This window comes from Podarcis melisellensis, assembly GCF_964234715.1.
Source record: "Podarcis melisellensis genome assembly, chromosome: 12".
NCBI lineage: Eukaryota > Metazoa > Chordata > Lepidosauria > Squamata > Lacertidae > Podarcis > Podarcis melisellensis.
The window spans coordinates 57,932,151-57,958,516 of NC_138544.1; the positions used below are offsets into that span (position 1 = coordinate 57,932,151).

The window sequence follows — 26,366 nt, forward strand, 5'->3', positions numbered from 1 at the left end:
TGAGAACAGAAATCTCGTGGCGGCAGTGGGAGGTCCCATTAGCTAAAGTGGTGCTTGAGGTTAAGAACAGACCTCCAGAACGAATTAAGTACTTAACCCAAGGTACCACTGTACTGAAATGCTGCTGCTTGTTTGTTGTGGTGTGATTTGCATTAATGCTTCTCCCTCAATCTTTCTCTTCTCAATCCCTGATCCCCAGATGTATCCCGGACCACCTCCACGTCCTCCACGCCGAGTAGTGAGGCCCTGACACCGCTGCAGATGTCCCCGGCAGTGACGCCTGACTGCCAGGCTGGCCTCCCCATGGACCCCACCCTTTGTGGCAAAGTCGTCCCGGCTTTCCTGCCGGCGAAGAAAGAGGACCGCCCGCAGCCCGAAGGAGCCAGCTGCGACACGGCCGTGGGAAACGCCGCGACCGGCTTGGTAGCCCTCAGCGAGTGCGGGCAGGTCGTGATGGAGCAGGCCCCGAAAGCCGCCAAGGTGGCGCCCAAAGGTCATGGGGAACCTACGTCGGGCGTGGACATGCTGGACACCCGGATAGTGATGGGCGAGGAGACTCAATGCCTCAGTGAGGACGAGGAAGATGGGGAAGGGGCTGCCTCTGCGCCACTCAAACGGGGCACCTTGGAGGCCAGCTCTGAGGAGGAAGAAACGAGCGACGTGGAGGATCAGGGCCTGGTTGACCTCCAGGCAAGGCCTCCCCACCAGACCCCAAAAGACTTGGCCAGCCGGCAAGCAGGCATGACCCTCCCCGGCCTCCGGAATCCGCAGGAGGCCGAGAGGGCAGCCATGACACCTCCACTCTCTCAGGGCGAACATTTGGCGGACCTGCCTTCTCCGCCTCCTGCGCTCACCAAAGACCTCTCTGTAGAGCCTGCTGAGGCCCAGCCCCTGCCTGGAAAGCACCCCTGTGGCCTGGACCCAGAACTATACTTCACGGCACCCTCGACCCCCATCAAGACTGTGTTTTCCCACCTCAGGCATCAGCCCTTCTCCAAAGAGAGCCTCAGTGAGGAGCAGAACGACACGGACAACGAAGGCCTTTGCTCCCCACCCACCTCCCCTTCAGGGTCCTATATCACGGCCGAGGGGGGCAGCTGGGCGTCTTCGGGCACCGGCAGCACTTCCCCATCTTGCTCCCCCAACCTGATGGCAGAGTCGGAAGCCATGGAGGCCCCGGCGGCAGACGGTGAGGAGTTTCTCTTGGAGTACGCGGACGGCCGCCCGAGGCTCCCACGGGGACCCAGCCTGTCTCCTGACTTGGAGGGGGAGTTTGCTTTCCAGACCCTCTCCTCCAGCACTTTAGTCCACTCATCGTTCCCCGAGGACGACGACGACGGGCAGACGACCCCGGAGGAAGATGGTGGCGACTGGGGCGCCGAAGTCGCTCCCTCGAGGCCGGGCCCTCAGAGGTTTGAGCAAGCAGGTCCGTCTTGGCCCGAGAGCAGAGAGGACTCTGGGGACGAAGTGGATCTGAGCCGCGAGCTTTCCAAGGCAGAGGCCCCGCCGGTCTACGAAACAGGAGCCGGAGACTCTGCCGAGTTTGCAGGATCGAAACCCTGCCTCTTGCCCGGTTCACTCGCTGCCTTCCCTTCTGGGACGGACACCTCCGAGGCTGATGCGCCCGGCCGGCCGCAGGCCGAGACGGCGGCTTCCGCCCCAGACGATGGCGTGGACGGCGCCGACAGTGACCAGATGATTTCTGCTTTGCTCCTGCCTTTCCGTGGGAGCCTCATATTCGAGGCGGAGTCCATGGAGATCACGCTGTTCCCCCAAGGGGAGTCAGTGGGGAACGACGCCCTCTACGGTGTAGAGGACGACGACAGCACGTCAGCCTCCTTCCTGCACTCTCTCTCGGAAACCTCCATCAATGAAGGCGTGGACGAGTCCTTTGCTTACCAGGATGACACCTCTCAGTCCTCAGACTCGGCCTCCTACAACGGGGAGGACGACGAACGGCTCTACAGCGTCGAGCAGTACGCTGTGGTCGCGGAAGCTGCCGTTGCCCCTGCTAAGGAAGCGGCTGGGCCTCCAAAGGAAGACACGGAGCCCGCAATATCCCGATCGGGCAGCGAGAGCGAGATGGAGACCTCGTCCGATGCTTACAACACAGACGAGGAAGAGACAGCTTCTGCTGGGGACAATGGGCACCCGAGGGCCGAAAAGGAGGAGCGAGAGGAGAGAGGCTCCTCCCTGGAGAAGGCTGAAGATGAAGAGATACCCCAGGAGGACCATATCAAAGTTTCGCTCCGCACTGAAGAAGAAGCGGCCTCCAGGTTGCAGGTTGTGCCTGAAGCTCCCGGCGATTCCTCCGAATGTTCTGGAAGCAGCAGCAGTTCCCCTACTGGTCAAGGATGGGGGTCTCCTATGGAGCAGGGCCCCACAGCTTTTTTCGGAGGCGTGGGTCGTGGAACTGGATGTGAAGAGGGAGAAGAGCCTTCAAGGGAAAGGGGCTCCCCCTGTGCCTCCCCGGAGCACCAGTCGCTCTCAGACAGGCGAGAGGCTGCTGAGGAAAACGTCCCTGATCCTGGAGAATGCCTCATTGCTTGTTTTGATACAGATGAGGAAGCAGACGCTTTGCCGCCTCTGGACAGCTCCTTGGTGGGGCCTCGGCCTGTGGGACAAACAGCTGCAGAGTGGATCGACCAGGTGTATGCGGGTCCTGCCATACCCCTGGGATGGACCCCGAAGCCGTATCCTGTGGCGTTTGCAGAGCTAGCGACTCCAGACGTCAACGACTCGTCTTCTTTTGACATCAGCGCCAGGCTGAAGGAGTCGGAGGAACGGCTTCTGGAGCTCCTTGACCAAGATGGCGCCTCTGGGGGAGGCTTGACTGAAGCAGAGAGGCCTAACGGAGGGGTGTTCAACGTGGAGCCAGAGAAGGAGGCGCCTCCATTCGCGTCCCTCCTTGGATCCTGTGAGGCGGCCATCTTGGACCAGCCTGAAGCGACTCGAGCTGACAACGAGCCGACAGCAGAGTGCCTTATTGCCTGCTTTGAATCGGAAGACGAGCTTGAGGAGGCCTCGTCCCTCGACCAGATGAACAACAACGAGGACCACGTGGTGACCATCTTTTCTGAGGTGAAACCTGATTCTCAGCCCTTGCTGGGACCAAACGGCACACAGCAGAACACCGCCGTTGTGGACAGTGAGGTCACCTTGCTGGCGGCAGCCACAACTCTGTCCCCCACAGATGTTGAAGAGCGTGCTGAAGTCTGTGGGATGCCAAGAGACTCATCTTGTCTGGAGATGGAGGCCTCCACAGGCCCTCTTGCCAGTGTGGTTATAGGAGACAGCGAAGCCCATCTCAAGCTGTGCTTGGAGACTGGCGAGGCCAAAGACCTGAGCGTGAGGGAGCCTCAGCCCAGTGAGAGCCGCCATGAGCCCACGCTGGTAGAAACAGGAGGCCATCTTGAGGAAGCTGGAGAGGACTCCAAGGGCAAAGATCAGCTAGGGGAAGAGGCTTCAGCTGTAGAGGAAGCCACCAGGGCAATGGAGGAGCAAGCGCTATCGGACGAAGTTGATGCTGGCCAGGACTGGGACAGTCCGTCCGAGGGAGAAGAGGATGCTATTTCTGAACTTGAAAGTGACGAAAACAGCAGAGCAGATTCTGTTGCTGAGATCCCACCAGGAGAAGGTGCTGTTTGGCCGGGAGACGGGCTTCAAGCTCAGTGCTTAACCACGGTTCCTGCAGGACTGTGTGGACCAGAAGCCGTCTCATTCCAGGACCCTGGTGCTCAGCCTAGCCTGAGAGACAGCAACATGAATTTGGTGCAGATTCAAAGCAAAGGGGCAGCTCCTGCTCCCGCCAGCAGTGAGACCACAGATGGTCCAGCGTTGGTGGCCAGCTCGGACAAGAAGCCACGACAGAAAGAAGAGAACAAGCTCGTGGTTCCTGCGGCCTTTGAGCAGGTTGTTGGCCAGGCAGGCCGCCCTGAGCCAGCGGATCGTAAAGAAGGCACTGAATGGCCGCAGCTTGGTGGGGTGCAGATTCTGGAGCCCCAGGCAGCAACCAAAGACACCAAGATGGCTGTCCAACGGGGCCCTGAGGCTCAGAAGAACAGAGGATGTATGGAGGCGGCAGCATCTCTGCCTCCTTTGAATGATCAGCATCCTTTGGACGCCAAAGCTCAGGTGGAAAAAACTGCCCCAGGAACTTCTACAGCAGGAGGCGCAGCTGCAACGCCTTTCACTGGCAGGGTTGAGGGTCTACCCAGGCAACCCTTGCAGGTGCCAAAGAAGACCTTTGCTCAAGCTCTGCTTCAGGGTCTCCAACCACCTGCTTTGGACGCTGAACCTTCTGTGCAGGAAAAGGATCTGGATTCCAGTCTCTCTTCCCCGGAGTTGGCAGAGGTCTCCATGCCCAACTCGCAGACGGACAGCAGCTTCTTCACGGCAGCTGAGGACATCTCTGGTGGGACCCTTGTGCTTACTTCATCCCCTGGCTCTGAGAGGGAAGGGCTCAGCACCCCAGAGCAGGTATGGGGCAGCCCGGCCGAGGATGTGGAGACGAGCCCTTCTCCTCGTCCACAAGAACAACCGGCAGCTGTTTCTGAGCTGGAACACCGAGTGGTCGAGACTGAAGATGCTACGGTTGAACCCTTGGCAGAGCCGTCGAAGATCCCACCAGCAGAGGGACCTTCCCAGCGGAGCATGGCGTTGTGTCTTCATTCCTCTGCTCTTAACCAGCCGCCTTCTCCAGCCAACGCCCGGCCAAGGGATGCGTCCCCCATGCTTTGCAAAAGCCAACACCTCTTCTTTGCTTCTGAAGAGGAGATCTATTTGTCGGAGCCTGAAGATGCCCAGCACAGCCTGGCCAGTGGAAATGCAGAAACGGACCGTGTTGGTGCTGCAGAATCGCCGGGGACCAAGAGGACTGGTGCAGCCCCGGATGATTCTGAAGCTGTTGCTGCAGAGAGGCCATCTCCTGCCCCCAGCCAACCGGAGCTTCCTGGTGCCTTGTGGCAGAACGCCTCGTTGGTTGTGGAGCCTCCAGAGGTCACTGCAGACCAGCAGCAGATCACCGACATGTTGCGAGGCTCCTTCGGCAACCTCAGGGAGCCGGGCTTGGGTGCTGCCCGCCTGGTGAGCAGTCTGCTGGTGGCCGAAGCACAAAGCCTTCTCGGCAGCCTTAAGGAAGATGTCTTGGAGTTCTCCTCCGAGGGCGTCATGCCAGACTTGTCGGAATCGAAGCATTCCGAAGATGAGTTGGAGCCTCAAACCACTTGCAGTCAAGACCAAGTCGCCGGGCAACCTTGCAAGGAGCTGGAGATGGACAGGGTAGCAGTTCCACCACATGTGGAGGTTGTTCCCCTTCGTTCAGAGGCGGTGGAGATGGCGGCTGGGCCGCTGCTGAGTTCTGGGTTGGAAGGAGTGGACCAGGCTGCCGAGGAGGTCGTCTTCACACCCGGTGAAGCCGAAGGGAAGACGTCTGAGAGCGTCGACAGATCTCCACCTCGGAGCTTGCAGGCCAAGCCGACGATCCAGAGTCCAGAAGCCGGTGGGTCAACTGAAGAGATTTCAGAAGAGACGAGACTAGAGGGTGCCACAGCAGAGGAGGTTGGCCACCCAAGAGAGGAAGAAGGACCAATTCCTTCAAGTGCTTTCGCTGGAAGCACGAAACTCGTGGTCCCGGAAGCTGGTTTGCCGAGTGTGGAGACCACCTCTCCTCTATCGCAGGCCCCGCCAGCCTCTGAAGGACCAGCTCAAGAGTCCCTGGCTGTTTCTTTGCAGGCAGAGCAGCCCCCATCGCTTACCTGTGAGGAGGAACCTCCTCTGTCTCCTCCATCTCCACCTTCTGAACCTCAAGAAGTGCCTCCTGTTTCTCCCTCGCCTCCCTCCGACGGCCACTTCCATGGCCCCTTGGCTGCTTCGTGGCTTCCTGCTTCGACAACCAGGCCTGACAAGGAACGAGCTCCTTCCAGAGAGGACCTGATCCTCCTCCGGGACTCGAGGAAGCCTCCTGCGGAAGGTGAGCTTTCATTTCCCCGTCTCTCCCATCCAGATAACGGGAGGGTGGGGGTTGATTTTATTTATTTCTTTTTATTATTATTAATTTAAAATAAATACATTTATGAGAAAACAGATGTACATACAAGTAAACAAACATACAAGCAAGCAAGCAAGCAAGCAAGCAAACAAACAAACAAATAACAGGAAAATCAAACAAACCACCACACTATAAATATAATTATCATCATATATACTTCTGATACTGAACACAATTATAAAACTTATAGAGAAGAAATTAAAAACTGACTTCCAATTAATCTCACTGTACTTTATCCATTACTTTATACTGCACAGTTACACATTTCTTATATAATTTCTTTTTACCTCCCTACGAACTTATATTTTTACAATACAGGGAGATCTAATTCTGCCAAGATGTTTCCTTTTATTCCGTAGTTTTCTAAATAGTCTTTAAAGATCTTTATAGACTTTTTGTTTTGCTTGGCCTCTTACTCTTCCTGTGGCTTTCGCTAGCTGCAGATATTCTACCATTAGGATTTGCCAATCTTCTGGTTCGCCAGAAGCGGCTTCGTCATGCTGGCCACATGACCCAGAATCTGAACGCCGGCTCACTTGGCCAATAAAGCGAGATGAGCACCGCAACCCCAGAGTCGGCCACGACTGGACCTAATGGTCAGGGGTCCCTTTACATTTACTACGAAAATTGGCAGCATAGGTTCATTTCTTCAGGTTTTGGTGCCAGGCTAGGTGAAGCTGTTTGGAGTTCCTGGCTTCCAACTGCAAGGGAAAAGACACCCCCCCAAACCCCCCCTGCCCTAACCTACTTCTCTCTGCAGCTGTGGGGAGCGCCAGGTCTGCCAAGCCCTGCCGAGAGGACCAGCTTCCCATCAGCAAAGATTCCAGGGGCCGGAACCGGTTGCCTGGCAACAAGGACGCCCGAGAAAAGGACTCCGTCTCTGCAGGGGAGAAGCGTGGGGATCGGGGGCCGGCGCCGCTGGAGTCGAGCTCCTCCAGCGATCGGGAGCTGCTCTACCGCTGCCCGGAGATCGAGAGCCTGAGGGAAGCGACTGGCATGATGCTCCTGGAGGAGAAGAAGGCCTTGGCGGGGAAAAGGAGCCACGAGGCCAACCACAAAGGTGAGAAACCCCCATTGGCCTTCCAGGGTTTGGTCCCGAGGTGCCTGGTTGTGCCAGCTTATTGGGCAGAGGTGGCGGCAAACTCCCTGGCACTGACCCTGGGGCTTTTTTATATATATAATTTTTTGTTAGATTTTCCACAATGAGAACAAAAACCACAAAGCAGAGTGATACACAAAAACAGAAAAGAAAGAAACGGGGGAGGGGGGGGAGGAACAATAAACAACAAACTCAATTCTTCACAAATCCAACCTTTTAAGCATCTTGGTTGACTTCCTCAAGTCCCTCCCTTCTGAGTTTCCTTGTAGTTAAAAGTAACAGCTTTCCAATATCATTATTAAACTAAAACAATTTCCACTTGTTGTTGTTGAGTTGTTTAGTCGTGTCCGACTCTTCACGACCCCCTGGACCAGAGCACGCCAGGCCCTCCTGTCTTCCACTGCCTCCTGCAGTTTGGTCAAACTCATGCTGGTACCTTCGAGAACACTGTCCCACCATCTCGTCCTCTGTCGTCCCCTTCTCCTTGTGCCCTCCATCTTTCCCAACATCAGGGTCTTTTCCAGGAAGTCTTCTCTTCTCATGAGGTGGCCCAAGTATTGGAGTCTCAGCCGCAGGATCTGTCCTTCCAGTGAGCACTCAGGGCTGATTTCCTTCAGAATGGAGAGGTTTCATAGAATCATAGAATCATAGAGTTGGAAGAGACCACAAGGGCCATCGAGTCCAACCCCCTGCCAAGCAGGAAACACCATCAGAGCACTCCTGACATATGGTTGGCAAGCCTCTGCTTAAAGACCTCCAAAGAAGGAGACTCCACCACACTCCTTGGCAGCAAATTCCACTGTCAAACAGCTCTTACTGTCAGGAAGTTCTTCCTAGGGTTTAGGTGGAATCTTCTTTCTTGTAGTTTGGATCCATTGCTCCGTGTCCACTTCTCTGGAGCAGCAGAAAACAACCTTTCTCCCTCCTCTATGTGACATCCTTTTATATATTTGAACATGGCTATCATATCACCCCTTAACCTCCTCTTCTCCAGGCTAAACATGCCCAGCTCCCTTAGCCGTTCCTCATAAGGCATCGTTTCCAGGCCTTTGACCATTTTGGTTGCCCTCCTCTGGACACGTTCCAGTTTGTCAGTGTCCTTCTTGAACTGTGGTGCCCAGAACTGGACACAGTACTCCAGGTGAGGTCTGACCAGAGCAGAATACAGTGGCACTATTACTTCCCTTGATCTAGATGCTATACTCCTATTCATGCAGCCCAGAATTGCATTGGCTTTTTTAGCTGCCGCGTCACACTGTGGGCTCATGTCAAGTTTGTGGTCAACCAAGACTCCTAGATCCTTTTCACATGTACTGCTCTCAAGCCAGGTGTCACCCATCTCATTTTTTTTGCCCAAGTGCAATACTTTACATTTCTCCCTTTTAAAGTTCATCTTGTTTGTTTTGGCCCAGTTCTCTAATCTGTCAAGGCCGTTTTGAAGTGTGATCCTGTCCTCTGGGGTGTTAGCCACCCCTCCCAGTTTGGTGTCATCTGCAAATTTGATCAGGATGCCCTTGAGTCCATCATCCAAGACATTGATAAAGATGTTGAATAAGACCGGGCACAAGACAGAACCCTGTGGCACCCCACTAGTCACTCTTCTCCAGGATGAAGAGGAACCATTGATGAGCACCCTTTGGGTTTGGTCAGTCAGCCAGTTACAAATCCACTGAGTGGTAGCATAGTCAAGACCGCATTTTACCAGCTTCTTTACAAGAATATCATGGGGCACCTTGTCAAATGCCTTGCTGAAATCAAGGTAGGCTACATCCACTGCGTTCCCTTCATCTACCAGGCTTGTAATTCTGTCAAAAAACGAGATCAGGTTAGTCTGACATGACTTATTTTTCAGAAATCCATGCTGACTATTGGTGATCACAGCATTCCTTTCTAGGTGCTCACAGACTGTTTGCTTAATGATCTGCTCCAGAATCTTCCCTGGTATTGATGTCAGACTGACTGGGCGGTAATTATTTGGGTTCTCTCTTTTTCCCCTTTTTGAAAATAGGGACAACATTTGCCCTCCTCCAGTCTGCCGGGACTTTGCCTGTTCTCCAGGAATTCTCAAAGATGACTGCCAGTGGTTCTGAGATCACATCTGCCAGTTCTTTTAATACTCTTGGATGCAGTTCATCTGGCCCTGGAGACTTGAATACATCTAGACTAGCCAAGTATTCTTGTACTATCTCCCTAGTTATTCTGGGCTGTGTTTCCTCTGCTGAATCATTTGCTCCAAATTCTTCAGGTCGGGCATTGTTTTCTTTATCGGAGAAGACTGAGGCAAAGAAGGCATTGAGGAGTTCAGCCCTTTCTGTGTCCCCTGTTTGCATTTCACCATCTTCTCCTCTGAGTGACCCCACTGTTTCTTTGTTCTTCCTTTTGCTATGAACATACCCATCAAAGCCTTTTTTTGTTGCTTTTAACCTCTCTAGCAAGCCTGAGTTCATTCTGTGCTTTAGCTTTTCTGACTTTGTGTCTACACAGGCTGGCTATTTGTTTGAATTCCTCTTTGGTGGTTTCCCCCCTTTTCCATTTTTTGTACACATCCTTTTTTAATCTTAACTCAGTTAAAAGTTCTTTAGATAGCCACCCTGGCTTCTTTAGGTTTGATCTTCTTGCAGTCCATGGGACTCTCAAGAGTCTCCTCCAGCACCAGAATTCAAAAGCACCCATTCTTCAGCGATCAGCCTTCTTTATGGTCCAGCTCTCACTTCCATACATCACTACTGGGAAAACCATGGCTTTTCCTATACAGACCTTTGTTGGCAAGGTGATGTCTCTACTTTTTAAGTTTAAGCTTGAATTTTGCTATAAGAAGCTGATGATCTGAGCCACAGTCAGCTCCAGGTTTTGTTTTTTGCTGACTATATAGAGCTTCTCCATCTTTGGCTGCAGAGAATATAATCAATGTGATTTCGATGCTGTCCATCTGGTGATGTCCATGTGTAGAGTTGTCTCTTGTGTTGTTGGAAACGCGTGTTTGTGATGACCAGCTTGTCCTCTTGACAGAACTCTATTATTTCCAATTATAGTCCATCTTATTCACTTTTCTTAACATTCTAAATCCCATTTATTTAATTATAACTTAATTTAATCCTAGGCCTATTTGCTTTCTTTCAAGTAATTTCTAATTTTTTATGTTACAAGATTTATTCAAATAGTCCTTAAATTTCCTCCAGTCCTCTTGGAACTCCTTTCTGGTCACGGATTCACCCCACCTGCTATTGAGCCTCTGGTACTGATGCCTTCGCCATTGCCCAGCAATGGTGCTTCTGAATGGAGAGGAGATCTCACTGGTCTCCAGGTGAAAACTGCAAATGCCATGCAGGCAGTGTTAGAAATTAGCCAGGCGCCAGGCGCGTTTTGCTACTGGCGTGGAGATGTCTGGATGCCAGGTTGGCAAATGGCATCTCCACCCAGCTGGCCCCTCCAGCTGTCTTAAGCAGGTCAGCAGAAGAGCTCCTTTACCGTATTTTTCGCTCCCTAAGACACACTTTTTTCCTCCTAAAAAGTAAGGCGAAATGTCTGTGCGTCTTATGGAGCGAATGTGTTGTTGGTCGCTGGCTCCCTTTCCGGCCCCTTGCCCAGGTCTCCATTGTTGAATGTTCTGCAGACGGAGGCTGTTTGTTTCCCCAGCGACATGTGACTGGCTGATTAGATTATCTGTCTGGAAACTGTAGAAACGGCTCCCTTTCCTTTCCTTAAGAAGCTGCAGAACTGTGAGTTGAACCCCATAAAAACAGGATTTTTTCCCTTTGCAAAGTAAGCTCAACAACTTTGAGCTGATCCTCGAAAAAGGGGGGTTTTCCCCCTTGCAAAAGAAGCTGCACAACTGTGAGCTGATCTCTGCAAAAATGGGGCTTTCCCCCTTTCCTCCTCTAAAAAGTAGATCCTCAGTTAATCCCAACGACCCTGTGAGGTAGGTGAAGAGGCTGCAATTGACTCCAACGTCGCCCAGGGAACTTCAGGACCGAGTGGGGATTTGAACCCTGATCTCCCAGGTCCTAGTCTGACACGCTAACCACTACACCTCACTGGCTTCCTATATTTTTGCTATGGGGCAGCTCTATAAATTGAGCAGGTAAATAAAAAATGGGGAAGCCAAATGTCCCTTAGAGAAGGTCCTGTAATATTTTCCTTGAAGCTTGAATTAATTTTATTCCGGCTTGTTTTGTTTGATGTTTTCATGCGTTGTAAACCGCTTAGAGATTTTTTTTCTCTTTAAAATTTAAAGCAGTATACAAATGAAAACAAAATAATAATAATGCATTTATCTCCCTTCTTTTTCTCCAAGGAGTACGTGGTTCACAGGTTGTTGTTTTTTTTGCAACCCCATTTCATGGTGCTTAGACATTCTGTTATGGAGACTGCAACCTAGGTTCAAGGTGCCATTTGGCAATTAGCTTATATACCTGAGTTGCTAACACTGCGTGCATGGGATCGATAGGGAACGTTGCCAACAATGATTTCAAACTTTTTTTAAAAGTGAAAAGGTTTATTGCTTTTTAATAATAATAATAATAATAATAATAATAATAATAATAATAATAATAATAATAATATTCTGTTGGGAGCCACCTAGAGTGGCTGGGGAAACCCGGCCAGATGGGCGGAGGCATTAATAATAATAACAACAACAACAATAATAATAATAATAATACAGTGGTACCTCTGGTTGCGAATGAGATCTGTTCCGGAGCCCCATTTGCGCTTCTGCGCATGCGTGTGACGCCATTTTGAGTGTCTGCGCACGCTCGAGCGGCGAAACCTGGAAGTTCTGTTACTTCCAGGTCGCTGTGGGACGTATCCTGAAGGAACGTAACATGAACCGAACGTAACAAGAGGTATGACTGTAATAATAATTTATTACAGTCGTACCTCGGGTTAAGTACTTAATTCATTCTGGAGGTCTGTTCTTAACCTGAAACTGTTCTTAACCTAAAGCACCACTTTAGCTAATGGGGCTTCCCGTTGCCGCCACGGCGCCGGAGCACGATTTCTGTTCTCATCCTGAAGCAAAGTTCGTAACCTGAAGGACTATTTCTGGGTTAGTGGAGTCTGTAACCTGAAGCGTATGTAACCTGAGGTACCACTGTATTATTATTATTATTATTATTATTGATGTCTGCAGGCTCACAGAGGCAAACAAACATCTTGGTGCAAAGGAAACAGTTTTATAAATGTACCACCTGGTGGTACATGACCCCAGTCAAGCTTGCAAAAATCTATCATTTGCCCGATAATAAATGTTGGAAATGTAAGGAAAATGAAGGCACATTCTTTCACCTTTGGTGGACGTGCCCAAGGATTAAGGCTTTCTGGGAGATGATATATAATGAACTGAAGAAGGTATTTAAATATACCCTTTTGAAGAAACCAGAGGCCTTTCTCCTGGGCATAGTTGACCAATCGGTGTTAAAGAAGGATAGAACTTTCTTTATGTATGCCACAACAGCAGCAAGAATACTTATCGCAAAATATTGGAAGACACAAGATCTACCCACTTTGGAAGAATGGCAGATGAAGGTGATGGACTATATGGAATTGGCGGAAATGACCGGCAGGATTCGAGACCAGGGAGAAGAGTCAGTGGAGGAAGATTGGAAGAAATTTAAAGATTATTTACAGAGATATTGTAAAATTAAGGAATTTTAGAATAATGTTGGATTGAAACTAAGTGGTTTCTAGCTGTGATGGGTTAAAAGAATATGAAAAAATGGGTTTATATAAGTAAAAATCTAAGATTGTAATAATTTAAGAATAAGATCTGGGTAACAAAAAGAGGGAAAGAAATTGTTGAATTAATAATAATAATAATAATATATTTTATATATATCCCGCCCTCCCCAGCCAAAGCCGGGCTCAGGGGGGCTAACAACAATAAAACAGTACAAAAGTACAGCACAAACAACACTCTAAAATCATTCATTATAAAATTGATTCAAATCAAGCCACTGGCAACCATTGTGCCAGAGCTCCACGAAGATTGCCGAGGGAGGGAGTCAGGCTGTGCCCTGGCCAAAGGCCTGGTGGAACAGCTCTGTCTTGCAGGCCCTGCGGAAAGATGTCAAGTCCCGCAGGGCCCTATAATTTTATTTGGAATACAAAAAAGAGTGGTACGAGGAGGTCCGAGAAACAAGTAAATGAAAAATAAGGAGATGGAAAGATTGATTGTTTTTAACAATTTTTGTTGGATATTTTTTCTTTTTTCTGTTTTTTTATTTTTTTGTAATGTAAAATCCTTAAAATATATATATATAAAACAGTTTTATAAATGGTCTGGGACATGGAGAGGCTCCTTTCACTCCCTGCTTCCTCTCTCTTCCAGGGTCGTCGAATGACTCAGAAAGCAACGAAGGGTCATTACCTGACTTGGAAGAAGCAGAGGTTTCAGAACCAAGGACAGCTCAGACGCAGGTGATTTGTTTGAGGCGAAGACGGCTAGATTTGTACAAAGCAGGCTCCTGAAAAACTTCTGGCTTCAGGGAGTTGTGGGGAGCAGATATCTTAACCCAGGGGTCAGCAACCTTTTCCAGCTATGGGCCGGTCCACTGTCCCTCAGACCTTGTGGAGGGCCGGACTATATTTTGAAGAACAAAAATGAACAAATTCCTATGCCCCACAAATAACCCAGAGATGCATTTTTAATAAAAGCACACGTTCTACTCCTGTGAAAACACCAGGCAGGCCCCACAAATAGCCCAGAGATGCATTTTAAATAAAAGGACACATTCCACTCATGTAAAAACATGCTGATTCCTGGAGCATTCGCGGGCCGGATTGAGAAGGCGATTGGGCCGGATCCGGCCCTCGGGCCTTAGGTTGCCCACCACTTTCTTAATCCTTCCCCCCTCAATGAGTGGGTTGAGCTTTCAGCAGATCACCTAGAGATCTCACCAGTAGATCTTTCCATATACCTTCTGGCCATCTCTGGGCTAAAGGATGTTTCTTGAAGCTGGTCTCAGCCTGGGGACTGTACAGCAGCGAGGGTCCTCTGAGCATGTGCAAACTACGCTGCAACGAGGAAGCAACTAGCGGCCGATCTGTTTTGTGAAAAGGGAATCGCCTAACGAGGGAAATCGGGAGGTTTTTTCTGGATGTTTCTGAGGCTTGTAAAACCAGAGCGCTGGTGAATTATAACGATGCGAACACCTAAGGACAGGCTGATTAAGTTGTATTGGAGGAAATACGATTTGAAATGATGATTAATGATAATGGAAGATTAACACCGTTTGATTAATTAGGAAAATGGGAAAATGTCTAAGCAAGGATTGAACATGCACAGTCTGAGGAAATCGGAAGTGGATGGGGAAATTAGGAAAAAGTATTTTACTGTGTGCAGGAAAGAAGGGAGGGAAAAGAAATGTATTGAAAGGGAGGGGGGAAAGTCAGCTTTTGAATAAGTGTTCAATTTGAATTAATTCGTTTAAAATTTGGAAAGCTAATGGAACTTAATTGGCAAAGTACACTGCAGTTTGTTGACTTAAAGCCAGCCGATGTAAACCATGTTTAGAACTGAAACCATGTTTACTGCTATGTAAACCATGTTTAGAATTGTAGCGTTTGAAGGGACCCAAAGCATCATTTAGTCCAACTCCCTGCAGTGTAGGAGCCACAACTAAAGAATCTGTTTGGATGTTTTAACCATCCCACTTGCATCTTCCAGGCACAACTAACACACTCCTTGGGAACCGGCGAAGAATCCATTAGCAGAGCGAAACAGAGCAGAAGCGAGAAAAAAGCACGAAAGGTCAGTAGAGAATTGGGCAAGTTTGGTCTGGGGTGCAGGTAGAGCGGACAAGCAGAATTTTTTCTCAACTTTGTAATTCTTTGAATGGTCTGCTGAGGCATGTGGCATCGCGTGAGAGATAACTGGTGTCTACAGTACAGTGGATGAGACGTGGGTGGCGCTGTGGGTTAAACCACAGAGCCTAGGGCTTGCCGATCAGAAGGTCGGCGGTTCGAATCCCCGCGACGGGGTGAGCTCCCGTTGCTCGGTCCCTGCTCCTGCCAACCTAGCAGTTCAAAAGCATGTCAAAGTGCAAGTAGATAAATAGGTACCACTCCAGCGGGAAGATAAACGGCGTTTCCGTGCGCTGCTCTGGTTTGCCAGAAGCGGCTTAGTCATGCTGGCCACATGACCCAGAAGCGGTCTGCGGACAAACGGTGGCTGCCTTGGCCTAAGGAGCGAGATGAGCGCACAACCCCAGAGTCGTCCATGACTGGACCTAACGGTCACGGTTACAGTGGTACCTCAGGTTACATACGCTTCAGGTTACGGACGCTTCAGGTTACAGACTCTGCTAACCCAGAAATAGTAGCTCGGGTTAAGAACTTTGCTGCAGGATGAGAACAGAAATCGTGCTCTGGCAGCTCCTAACAGAATATTAATAATAATAATAATAAAGCGACAAAACATCAAACATTAAAAACTTCCCTAAACAGGGCTTCCTTCAGATGTCTTCTAAAAGTCAGGTAGTTGTTTATTTCCTTGACATTTGATAGGGTGGAAATGGCAAGGGCTAGACTCTGGGGTCTCGCGGGCTCTGCACCAACCCAGCGTCAGAATAGGCCCCATGGCCTTTGATTCCTACTTCAAGTTGATTTGATTCTTCCCCTGCCTGTTTCTGGTAATATAATTTATTACTTATACCCCATCCATCTGGCTGGGCCTCCTAAACAGGGCTGCCTTCAGATGTCTTCTAAGAGTCAGGTAGTTATTTATTTCCTTGACATCTGATGGGAGGGCGCCACCACCGAGAAGGCCCTGTGCCTGGTTCCCTGTAGCTTTGCTTCTCGCAGGGAGGGAACCGCCAGAAGGCCCTCGAAGCTGGACCTCAATGTCCGGGCAGAACGATGCAAGTGGAGACACTCCTTCAGGTATACTGGGCTGAGGCCATTTAGGGCTTTAAAGGTCAGCATCAACACTTTGAATTGTGCTCGGAAACGTACTGGGAGCCAATGTAGGTCTTTCAGGACTGGTGTTATATGGTCTCTGCAGCTGCTCCCAGTCACCAGTCTAGCTGCCGCATTCTGGATTAGTTGTAGTTTCCGGGTCGCCTTCAAAGGTAGCCCCACGTAGAGCGCATTGCAGTAGTCCAAGTGGGAGATAACCAGAGCATGCACCACTCTGGCGAGACAGCGCAGCAGGCAGGGAGGGTCTCATCCTGCGTACCAGATGGAGCTGGTAGACAGCCGCCCTGGACACAGAACTGACCTGTGCCTTCATGGACAGCTGTGAGTCCAAAATGACTCCCAGGCCGCGCACCTGGTCCTTCCGGGGCACTGTTGCCCCATTCAGAACCAGGGAGTCCTCCACACCTGCCCGCCTCCTGTCCCCCAAAAACAGTACTTCTGTCTTGTCAGGCTTCCACCTCCATCTGTTAGCTGCCACCCAACGGCTTTAGGGACTCCGCTTTGGATTTGTGTAGAGTTTACTCCATAGCCTTTTCTTCTCTCAAAAGATATCCTGCCAAGTTTAGAATCAGCATCATGGATTCAACCTCAATCCATTAGCCGCCATCTTCCAGGCTGCGCCCCTGGTCCTTCAGGGTTTTGACCAAGGCACTGCCAGTTGCTGATCAGTGTTGTTCAACATGGTTGCGACCCAGATGAATATTCTGGGGTGGGGGTGGGGAATAAGAGGGCCCCCCGCCTGACGTCAATCCTTGAAGACCTAGCTGAGGCTGCCCTGAGACCACGGGGGATGGATTAGGGCTTGGATAAGGCTGTCTATGTTCGTCACTGGCTCGGGGGATTATCTTTGCTTCTGACAGCCCCTTGCTATCCAAAGATGGCAAGGAAGGGCGTAGGGAGGCCATAGGGCTTGGCCACTGTATGCCCTGCTTCAGAAAGGGGGTCACGCACATGGGGATTGTTGAGAGGTCAAGATTTTCCTGGAAGTTTGCCTCTAGCCTGAGAGATTAGATGTCTGGTTCTCCTCTTGCCCACCCAGTGTTGTCGGGAGTCCAGAGCAGCGCTGACCGAGTCAAATTCCCTTTAAAAATAAAATTAAGAAACCTGTTTGCGTAGAGGCTTTGGAAGGAATTAATAGGGATTCACGGCCACTCGTTAAGAGGAATCTCAGCAGGCTCCGGACTTAACCAGTTCCAAACACAGGAGGTGCCTTGCCTCAACTAATTAGCGCTTCCTTGAGACAGAGAGAAAACTTTCCGGCAGGATTCAGGTGGTCCTGTTTGCATCCCAAGGACTCGCTATAATGGGCTGTGCATGGGACTGCCTTTGAAAAGTGCTCAGAAACTTTCAGACCGCAATACCTCAAGGACTGCCTCTTCCCATATGAACCTACCCGGACCCTGAGATCATCTTCTGTTTTTTTTTTTAATAAAAAATAATATTTATTAAAGTTTTAAAAGTTACAAAAATAAAAAATAAAAACACCATATTAAACAAAAACAAAACAGCACATCACAATAAGAAAAAAGAAAAAAAAGAGAAACAGAAAAATAGAAACAAGTAAAAAACACATCAAACCTTCCCATAACTTCTCTTTCATTTGCTTGTTTCCTTGACCTCCTCACACCTCCCTTTTTTGTATTCTAGTTTGGTTAGCTATTTCAGCAAATCCTTTCCATCTTTTCCAATTTTTGTCCTGTAATTTATCTTAATATAACTTACCTTTCCCTCCTTTCACCAATTAACAGTCTGTTTTTTCCTAAACCTTTATAACCTTTCTGCTAAAACCACATAGCTTCATTCCAACATCCTTCTAACATTCATTAATTTTACAATGTTTCTGTAGATAGTCTTTAAATTTCTTCCAATCTTCCTCCACCGACTCTTCTCCCTGGTCTCGGATTCTGCCAGTCATTTCCGCCATCCTTCTTCATGTGCCTCCTCCGTGAGAAGTTTGGAGGGTGGCAACATGAGAGCGGGGCCTTCTCTGCAGTGGCTTCCCGTCTGTGGAATGCTCTCCCCAGGGAAGTTCGCCTAGTGCCTTCATTATACACCTTTCGGTGCCAGGCAAAAACGTTCCTTTTTAACCAGGCCTTTGGCTGATCTTATACATCCATCACCCTTTTTGAATGTGGCTTTTTTGGGGGGTGGGATTATTGAGTTTGGTTTGATTTTATATGTTGTGGTCTTGTTGTGAATCGCCCTGAGACCTCCAGGTATAGGGCAGTGTATAAGTTGAATAAATAATAATAATAATAATAATAATAATAATAATAATAATAATAAAAACAAAAAACTCTACACTTGCACTATATAAAACCCTACTCAACAGGAATAAATATGATTTAGAATATGATAGACAAAAATGGAGTGAAGAGTTAGGGGTACAGATAACAAATGATATATGGGAGTCAAGTATAAAATCAACAGAAATAGCCTCTATGGATCTAAGACTAAGACTTATTCAACAGAAAATAATATTCAGAGTCCACTGGACTCCAGCAAAACTATACCAGAAGAAAATGAGGCTGCATTTTAAATTGCATTTTAATCTGTATTTTAAATTGGTCCCCCCCCCCCCCAATTATGGTTTTTACTGTGATTTTATTGGTGTTAGCCACTCTGAGCCCGGCTCTGGCCAGGGAGGGCGTGGTATAAATAAAATTTATTATTTTTATTAAATTGGAAATGGTGGGAATGGCTTCAGTTGACACAGGAAAGATCTCTTGAACCAGATTATCCCTCCTTAGGACTCTGCTTATCAGCCAGAATCCTGTCTCTCCGTCTTCTGAGCATGGCTTTATTCCAACCTTTCCCCTCGGCTTTTCTAACAGGCTGTCACCCCCTTGTCTCCCTCCAGGCCATGTCGAAGCTGGGTCTGCGGCAAATCCACGGCGTCACCAGGATCACGATCCGCAAGTCCAAGAACATCTTGTTTGTGATCACCAAGCCGGACGTCTTCAAAAGCCCTGCCTCGGACATCTACATTGTCTTTGGAGAGGCCAAGGTGAGGGTTAAACACTCCAGCCCTAGCATGAGGCGCAGTGAGGCAGCTGCCTCAGGCGGCTGAAGCTGAGGGCGTGGAAAGGTGTTGGAGGACAGTTCTCTCTCTCTCTCTCTCTCTGTCTTCCACCCTCCAGTGGCGTAACGTGGGTTGCTAGTGCCCGGGGCGGACAAGGGCTTCTGAATCCAGTTCTTTTGGCTCACTTGTTGTCCAATAGCATAGGAGAAGGATTTGCTTTGAATAATTGAAGGGATCTCCAAGGGTCATCTAGTCCAACCCCCTGTAATCCCAGAATAACAGTTGGAGGATCCCCTATTGAGGGGCCGTGTCCCTGGCTCATTGTCCTTCCCTGCCTGCCTGCCTACCACCGGGGGTCTCTGGGCTCTGGCCCCCAGCACCAGCAGAGGCTCTGTCCGCCTTTCTCACACCTCCCAGGCCGGGCCGCCCTTCAGTCTCTAGACTGTTCAAGGGGTTGCATTGGCGGCTTGCCTACCCCGGGCACTAGCAACCCACGTTATGCCACTGGAGAGTGGAAGACAGACAGACAGACAGACAGACAGACACATACAGAGAGAGAGAGAGAATTCTGTCCTCCAACACCTTTCCACACCCTCACCTTCTTCCGCCCGAGGCAGCTGCCTCACTGTGCCTCATGCTAGGGCCATAGCTGTCAACCGGCCCTTATTTGGTGGGAAAGTCCCTTATCCCAGCGCCATGTCCCGCTGCTGTCCCTTATTGATGATGTCCCTTAAATTTCCCGGGTTTCAAAGGAAGCAGCTCCTCTCCCTCCCTCCCTGCCAGCCAGGGAGGCTCCAACTGTGTTGCTTGGCTGCGTTGCTCACCCAATAAGGAGTCTAAGAACGACTGGGGGGTGGAGCTTGCATGCCTTGTGCTGATCAAATCAGCCGCGTTGCCTGGGGACTCGCCTTTGCTCAGCGCTTCCCAGCGGAGAGGTGATGGTAGTTTTCCTTGCTGCATCCCCTTTGCCGGGTTGCTGCGCTGTGGGAACCACCGCTTGAGGCTTCATTTGGCTGCTGGCTGGGCTTTCTGCCTTTGGCTCGGAGGGGCTCAGAAGTCGAACATACCTGCGCCCCTTGGAAAATCCCTTATTTTGGCTGCTGATCCCTTATTTTTGAGGCTGCTGGTCCCTTATTTTTGAATCTGTAAGCTGACAGCTATGGCTAGGGCCGGAGTTGTTTGGGGAATCCTTCTGCCTCTCGGGGTAACCAAACGGGTGTCTTGAGCTGGGCAGGAAACCCAGAGTCTGCGTGAGGCCTTTTCGCCAGGTCTCTTGTGAACGTCCAGAGCGGCGAAAAGACTCGGGGTGTGTTTGCCCTCATCGTATTTATTCCCATGCCCTCTTGCCTTCCACAGATCGAAGACCTCTCTCAGCAGGTACACAAAGCTGCGGCGGAGAAGTTCAAGGTCCCCATGGAGCACTCGCCGTTGATCACCGAAGCAGCTCCCACCCTCACGATCAAGGAGGAGAGCGAGGAAGAAGAGGAGGTACGGTGATCTGGTGCATCCAGAGCCATCTTTCCCATTGGGCTTACTGGCGCGTTGTGCCAGGGCGCCGGCCTCTCAGGGGCGCCCCAGCGAGTGGGGGAGCTGCGTGGCTTTGCCCCCCCTTTCCCTGCAGGCCCACCAGCCATGCCCTGTCAACCATATGACTGGTAGGCATGCAACTCCCTTCCCAAGCCTCTGTGGGAGGAGAGTGATCCCTGCAGAGGCTTGGGAAAAGGTTGACAACTGTGGGAAATGGTGGTGGGGGGTGTGGCGGCAGAGGGATCTTTGCACCACGGCGCCGGATACGCTTAAGACGGCCCTGGGTGCAGCAAGCCAGGAACGAGATCTTGGGGCCATAAAATAGGCCTCGATGAGCTGGGAAAAGGCAGATTCCATGCTAGTAGAGATCATGAGGAAAGGAATAGGAAACAATACTGCCGATATGCAGTCATACCTCGGGATAAATGCTCTTCAGGATTACTGCGTTACTTCCGGGTTTCGCCGCTCGTGCATGCGCAGTCAAAATGACGTCACGCGCATGCACGGAAGCAGCGAAATGCGACCCGCGCACGCACACATGCGCAGTCACGTCTCACGTTCTCTTCACGATGCGAATGGGGCTCCGGAATGGATCCCATTCGCATCCCGAGGTACCACTGTAATGGCGACACACAAAACTGCGGTGCGGCCGCGTTTGGGATCCTGTCTACAGTTCTGTTCACCTCACTGCCAAAAGGCAGTGTTTGAAATTAGCTAGGTGCATTTTGCACTGGGCTCTCAGCAACTTGCGACCGAGTGGAGATGCCTGGGCGCCAGGATACTGCCCGAAATCACCATCTGGGGATCCCTGGATCTGGACTGTTTTCACACACTAATACCCCACCCTGTAGAATTCTGTCAGTTCTGTTTTACATGCACAATTGGAATGAATTTAAGGAACCAGAGTGCGTTTTCTGTGCAGCCCGAGCACCATTAAGAAATGCAATACAGTGATGCCCCGCAAGACGAACGCCTCGCAAGACGGAAAACCCGCTAGACGAAAGGGTTTTCCATTTTGCAGGCGCTTCGCAAAACGAATTTCCCTATGGGCTTCCTTCACAAGATGAAAGCCCATAGGGAAATCTCCGGGACAGTGGGGAAGCGCAGTGCGTCTTCCTCACTGTCCTCGGACCTCCTCCGAAGGCTGGCGGTGGGGCGGAGAGACCTTCTCCCTGCGCCAGCCTTTGGAAGGCTGTTCTGAAGACTTGCGGTGGGAGGAGGGTTTTCCTTCCCACCGCCAACATTCAGAATGCTGTTCTGAATGTTGGCGGTGGGGAGGAAAAACCCTCCTCCCACCGCAAGCCCCGGGAACAGAGAAGCGCTGTGCGCCTTCCCCTCTGTTCCCGTACCTGTGCTGAAGGCTTGCAGTGGGGAGAAAAGCCCTTCTCCGCACCACCAGCCTGGCAAGCGGTCTCCATAGGAACACAATAATTGATTTTTAATGCATTCCTATGGGAAACCGTGCTTCGCAAGACGAAAAACTCGCAAGAAGAAAAAACTTGCGGAACGAATTCATTTCGTCTTGCGAGGCACCACTGTAGCTCAGTGAGAGACGATCGGCTTTGCATGCAGAAAGCCCCAAGTTCATTCCCTAACATCATTTCCAGAGAGGGCTGGGAGATGATGATGATTTGTTACTCATATTATTCTTTATTTTATGTATTTATATCTTGCCTTTATCCCAAGCTGGGACAAGGCAGCTTCCAGCATTTAAAATTAGTGCTATACAGTGGTACCTCGGGTTACATACGCTTCAGGTTACAGACTCCGCTAACCCAGAAATAGTGCTTCAGGTTAAGAACTTTGCTTCAGGATGAGAACAGAAATCGTGCGGCAGCGGCGGTAGGCCCCATTAGCTAAAGTGGTGCTTCAGGTTAAGAACAGTTTCAGGTTGAGTACGGACCTCTGGAACGAATTAAGTACTTAACCTGAGGTACCACTGTAAAAGACAAAGGGATACAAACCGAACGAGCCAAGAAGAATACCGTATTTTTCGCTCTATAACACGCACCTGACCATAACACGCACACAGTTTTTAGAGGAGAAAACAAGAAAAAAATATTCTAAATGAAACAGTGGATGTATGATTTTTGTGGTTCATGCTGTGGCCACAGACATGTGATCTGACAGTGAGTTTGGGGTAGCCCAATACAAAAATCCTGAGGATCCATGTGGATCCGTGCTTTGTAACCACGTTTTAAGTGGGGAGGGAAGGAAAAACACCCAAGGGACAAGGAGCACATGTGGGGGTGGGATGTGGAGAAGGATGCTGCGAATAATGCAGGAGAGGCTCCTCTCCGGCTTTGCTCCTTTAAAACAAGCAGGCTCTGCTTCTCTCCCTCCTCCCCGGCAAGGAAACCATGATAGTAACCATTCTGAGACAAATCAAGAAAAATCGCGACCAACACTCTCCCCCAACAAGCGCAGTGAGGTCAAAACACACACACACAGAACTGGCCCTAAAGTCGCAGGGCGCTGGGAGAGCGCAGGGGCGCAGGGAGAGTGAACGGGAAGCAAGAGAAGGAGAAGGAGCCCTCACAGACACACAGAGTATCAATCCTAAAGTCGCAGGGGCGCGCAGGGGCGCTGGGAGAGTGAACGGGAAGCAAGAGAAGGAGAACGATGCCTCACACACACACAGACACACAGTGTCAATCCTAAAGTCGCAGGGGCGCAGGGAGAGTGAACGGGAAGCAAGAGGAGCCCTCACACACACACACAGACACACAGAGTGTCAATTCTAAAGGGAGAGTGAAGGGGAAGAAGGAGGGGGAGAACGATAGCACAAGCACACACACACAGCCCCTACAGTGGCTAATCCAAAATCAGACAGCAAAAAACTGCAGGCAGGGACAGAGAGCACGGGGTTGTTTTAAAGCAGCCAACCCCGCTCTGCTTCTCTCCCTCCTCCCGGCTAGGCTGGCTGAAAAGCTTTGCTGCTACTTAGCAGCTCAGTGGGGAGGAGAGAGGGACATAGAGGACGGGGTTGTTTTAAAGCAGCCAACCCCACTCTGCTTCTCTCCCTCCTCCCCGGCTCCGCTAGCTGACAGGAGCCGCTTACACCCACTTTGCTGTTTCAAAGCGAGCCACGGACTGCTCACGACTGCGGCAAATTCCCCCGCCATCTGTAGGCATTCGCTCCATAACACGCACAGATATTTTCCCTTACTTTCTAGAAGAAAAAAACTGCGTGTTATGGAGCGAAATTTACGGTAATTAAAATACACCAGAACGCCTTAAAATCCAGTTTGCCCTGACAGTAGCATCCTCTGCACCAAAGGCGTGCGTGAAGAGGAAGGTGTAAACCTGTTGGCAGAAGGATAACCGGGAGGGAGCCAGTCTGACCTCTCTTGGGAGGGAATTCCACAATATGGGAGCCACTACAAAAAAGACTCTGTCTCTTGGGTCCCCCCCAGCCTTGCCTCTGATGCTGGTGGGACCGAGAGAAGGTGAGAATTTGGCACCCAGGCCGGTTCATGTGGGGAGATACTCTCCATCCCAAACCCTGGAGAGATGCTGCCAGTCCGTGTAGTCTGCACTGAGTAAGATGGACTCAGTGTGCTGACTCGGTCCTCTGTTAGGGAGGTAGATAAACACAGGAGCGGATCTGCTAGCACCTGAATGGGATCTTCTAAGTCCTCCTTCTCTCCTGGCAGGTTGATGAAACGGGTCTGGAGGTGAGGGATATTGAGCTGGTCATGGCTCAAGCCAACGTGTCTCACCCCAAAGCGGTGCGCGCCTTGCGTCACAACAACAACGACATTGTGAACGCCATCATGGTGAGTCTCGTATGTGCGGGGAAGTGGGGTGCGAAATCTGAACGATGAACTCCTTGGGTTTTCGGTCCCTGGATGGGGCATGGCGACAGTTCTCTCTGCCTTAGCTGTTTCTCCTTTGGGGGTTTGGACCCCCTTGATTCAAAACATGTGCTTAGGTCAGGAATAGTGGGAGGGATTCTTTAGTTGCACTTCCTGCATTGCACGGGGTTGGACTAGATGACCGTCGGGGTCCCTTCCAACTCTGTAGTTCTCACCTCTAGGGTGGGCATCTAGAGCTGAGAAAGGCCTCAGCTCTGGGCGAAAGGGCCTCTGGATCTGGCCAGCAGGGCTGGATGCTCGCCTCCCTTCATCCCCTGCGGGGGCGCCCACCTGTCAATCAGGTAGTATCACAATAACCTGGACGTCAGCTGGTTGCTAGGGCTTGCAAAGCACCATGCAAACTCCCCAACGAGAGGCTGCTGAAATTTGAGAGACCAAAGTCTGCTGCTGCAGTGAACAGGAGGCACTGCTGTCGTCTCCCACCCATAGGGTGGAAATGGTGAGGGCTGCACTCTGGGGTCTTGCGGGCTCTGCATCAACCCAGCGTCAGAGCAGGCCCCTTGGCCTTTGATTCCAACTTCAAGTTGATTTATTCTTCCCCTGCCCCCTGCCTGTTTCATGGAATATCATTTACTACTTATACCCCATCCATCTGGCTGGGCCTCCTAAACAGGGCTGCTTTCAGATGTCTTCTAAAAGTCAGATAGTTGTTTATTTCCTTGACATCTGATGGGAGGGCGTTCCACAGGGCAGGCACTACCACCGAGAAGGCCCTCTGCCTGGTTCTCTGTAACCTCACTTCTCGCAATGAGGGAACCGCCAGAAGGCCCACGGAGCTGGACCTCAGTGTCTGGGCAGAACGATGGAGGTGGAGATGCTGCTACAGGTCTACTGGGCCGAGGCTGTTTAGGGCTTGAAAAGTCATCACCAACACTTTGAATTAGGCTCAGAAATGTACTGGGAGCCAATGTAGGTCTTTCAAGACCGGTGTTATATGGTCTCGGCGGCCACTCCCAGTCCCCAGTCCCCCTGCCACATTCTGGATTAGTTGTAGTTTCTGGGTCACCTTCAAAGGTAGCCCCACGTAGAGCGCATTGCAGTAGTCCAAGCGGGAGATAACTAGAGCATGCACCACTCTGGCGAGACAGTCTGCAGGTAGGGAGGGTCTCATCCTGCATACCAGATGGAGCTGGTAGATAGCTGCCCTGGACACAGAATTGACCTGCGCCTCCATGGACCGCTGTGAGTCCAAAATGACTCCCAGGCTGCGCGCCTGGTCCTTCAGGGGCATAGTTACCCCATTCAGGACCAGGGAGTCCCCCACACCTGCACGCCTCCTGCCCCCCCCCAAAACAGTACTTCTGTCTTGTCAGTATTCAACCTCAATCTCCTCCTTGCTCCTGATGTAGATCTTCACTCACCCCTTCTCCCCAGGGTAGGAGGCATCCGTGCCAACATGTCGTGGGCCAGACCTGTCTTTATGTTCTGCCAAGGCCAGATTAAATGGGGGAAATAAATGTGGATGGATATTTAGATGCGGATAACCTTGTATGCCGGGACGCAGTGGCGCTGTGAGTTAAACCACAGAGCCTAGGACTTGCCGATCGGAAGGTTGGCGGTTCAAATCCCCGCGACTCTGGGGTTGCGGCACTCATCTCAATTTATTGGCCGAGGGAGCCGGCGTACAGCTTCCAGATCATGTGGCCAGCATGACTAAGCTGCTTCTGGCGAACCAGAGCAGCGCACGGAAACGCCGTTTACCTTCCTACTGGAGCGGTACCTATTTATCTACTTGCACTTTGACGTACTTTTGAGCTGCTAGGTGGGAAGGAGCAGGGACCGAGCAACGGGAGCTCACCCTGTCGCGGGGATTCAAACCGCCAACCTTCTGATCGGCAAGTCCTAGGCTCTGTGGTTTAACCCACAGCGCCACCC

At 50.6% G+C, this 26,366-nt stretch overlaps 1 protein-coding gene across 2 annotated transcripts in view; it reads left to right on the forward strand.

The window, feature by feature from the left end:
• LOC309381037 (uncharacterized protein) overlaps positions 1-26,366 on the forward strand; it is a 62,005-nt gene that overhangs the window by 35,228 nt on the left and 411 nt on the right. For both annotated transcript variants that reach the window (XM_081931393.1, XM_081931394.1), the window contains exons 2-8: positions 200-5,971; positions 6,810-7,109; positions 13,477-13,565; positions 14,815-14,898; positions 18,925-19,071; positions 20,443-20,574; positions 24,270-24,392. In XM_081931393.1, the coding sequence (XP_081787519.1) occupies positions 200-5,971; positions 6,810-7,109; positions 13,477-13,565; positions 14,815-14,898; positions 18,925-19,071; positions 20,443-20,574; positions 24,270-24,392 (6,647 nt within the window). The remainder of the gene's footprint in view (positions 1-199; positions 5,972-6,809; positions 7,110-13,476; positions 13,566-14,814; positions 14,899-18,924; positions 19,072-20,442; positions 20,575-24,269; positions 24,393-26,366) is intronic.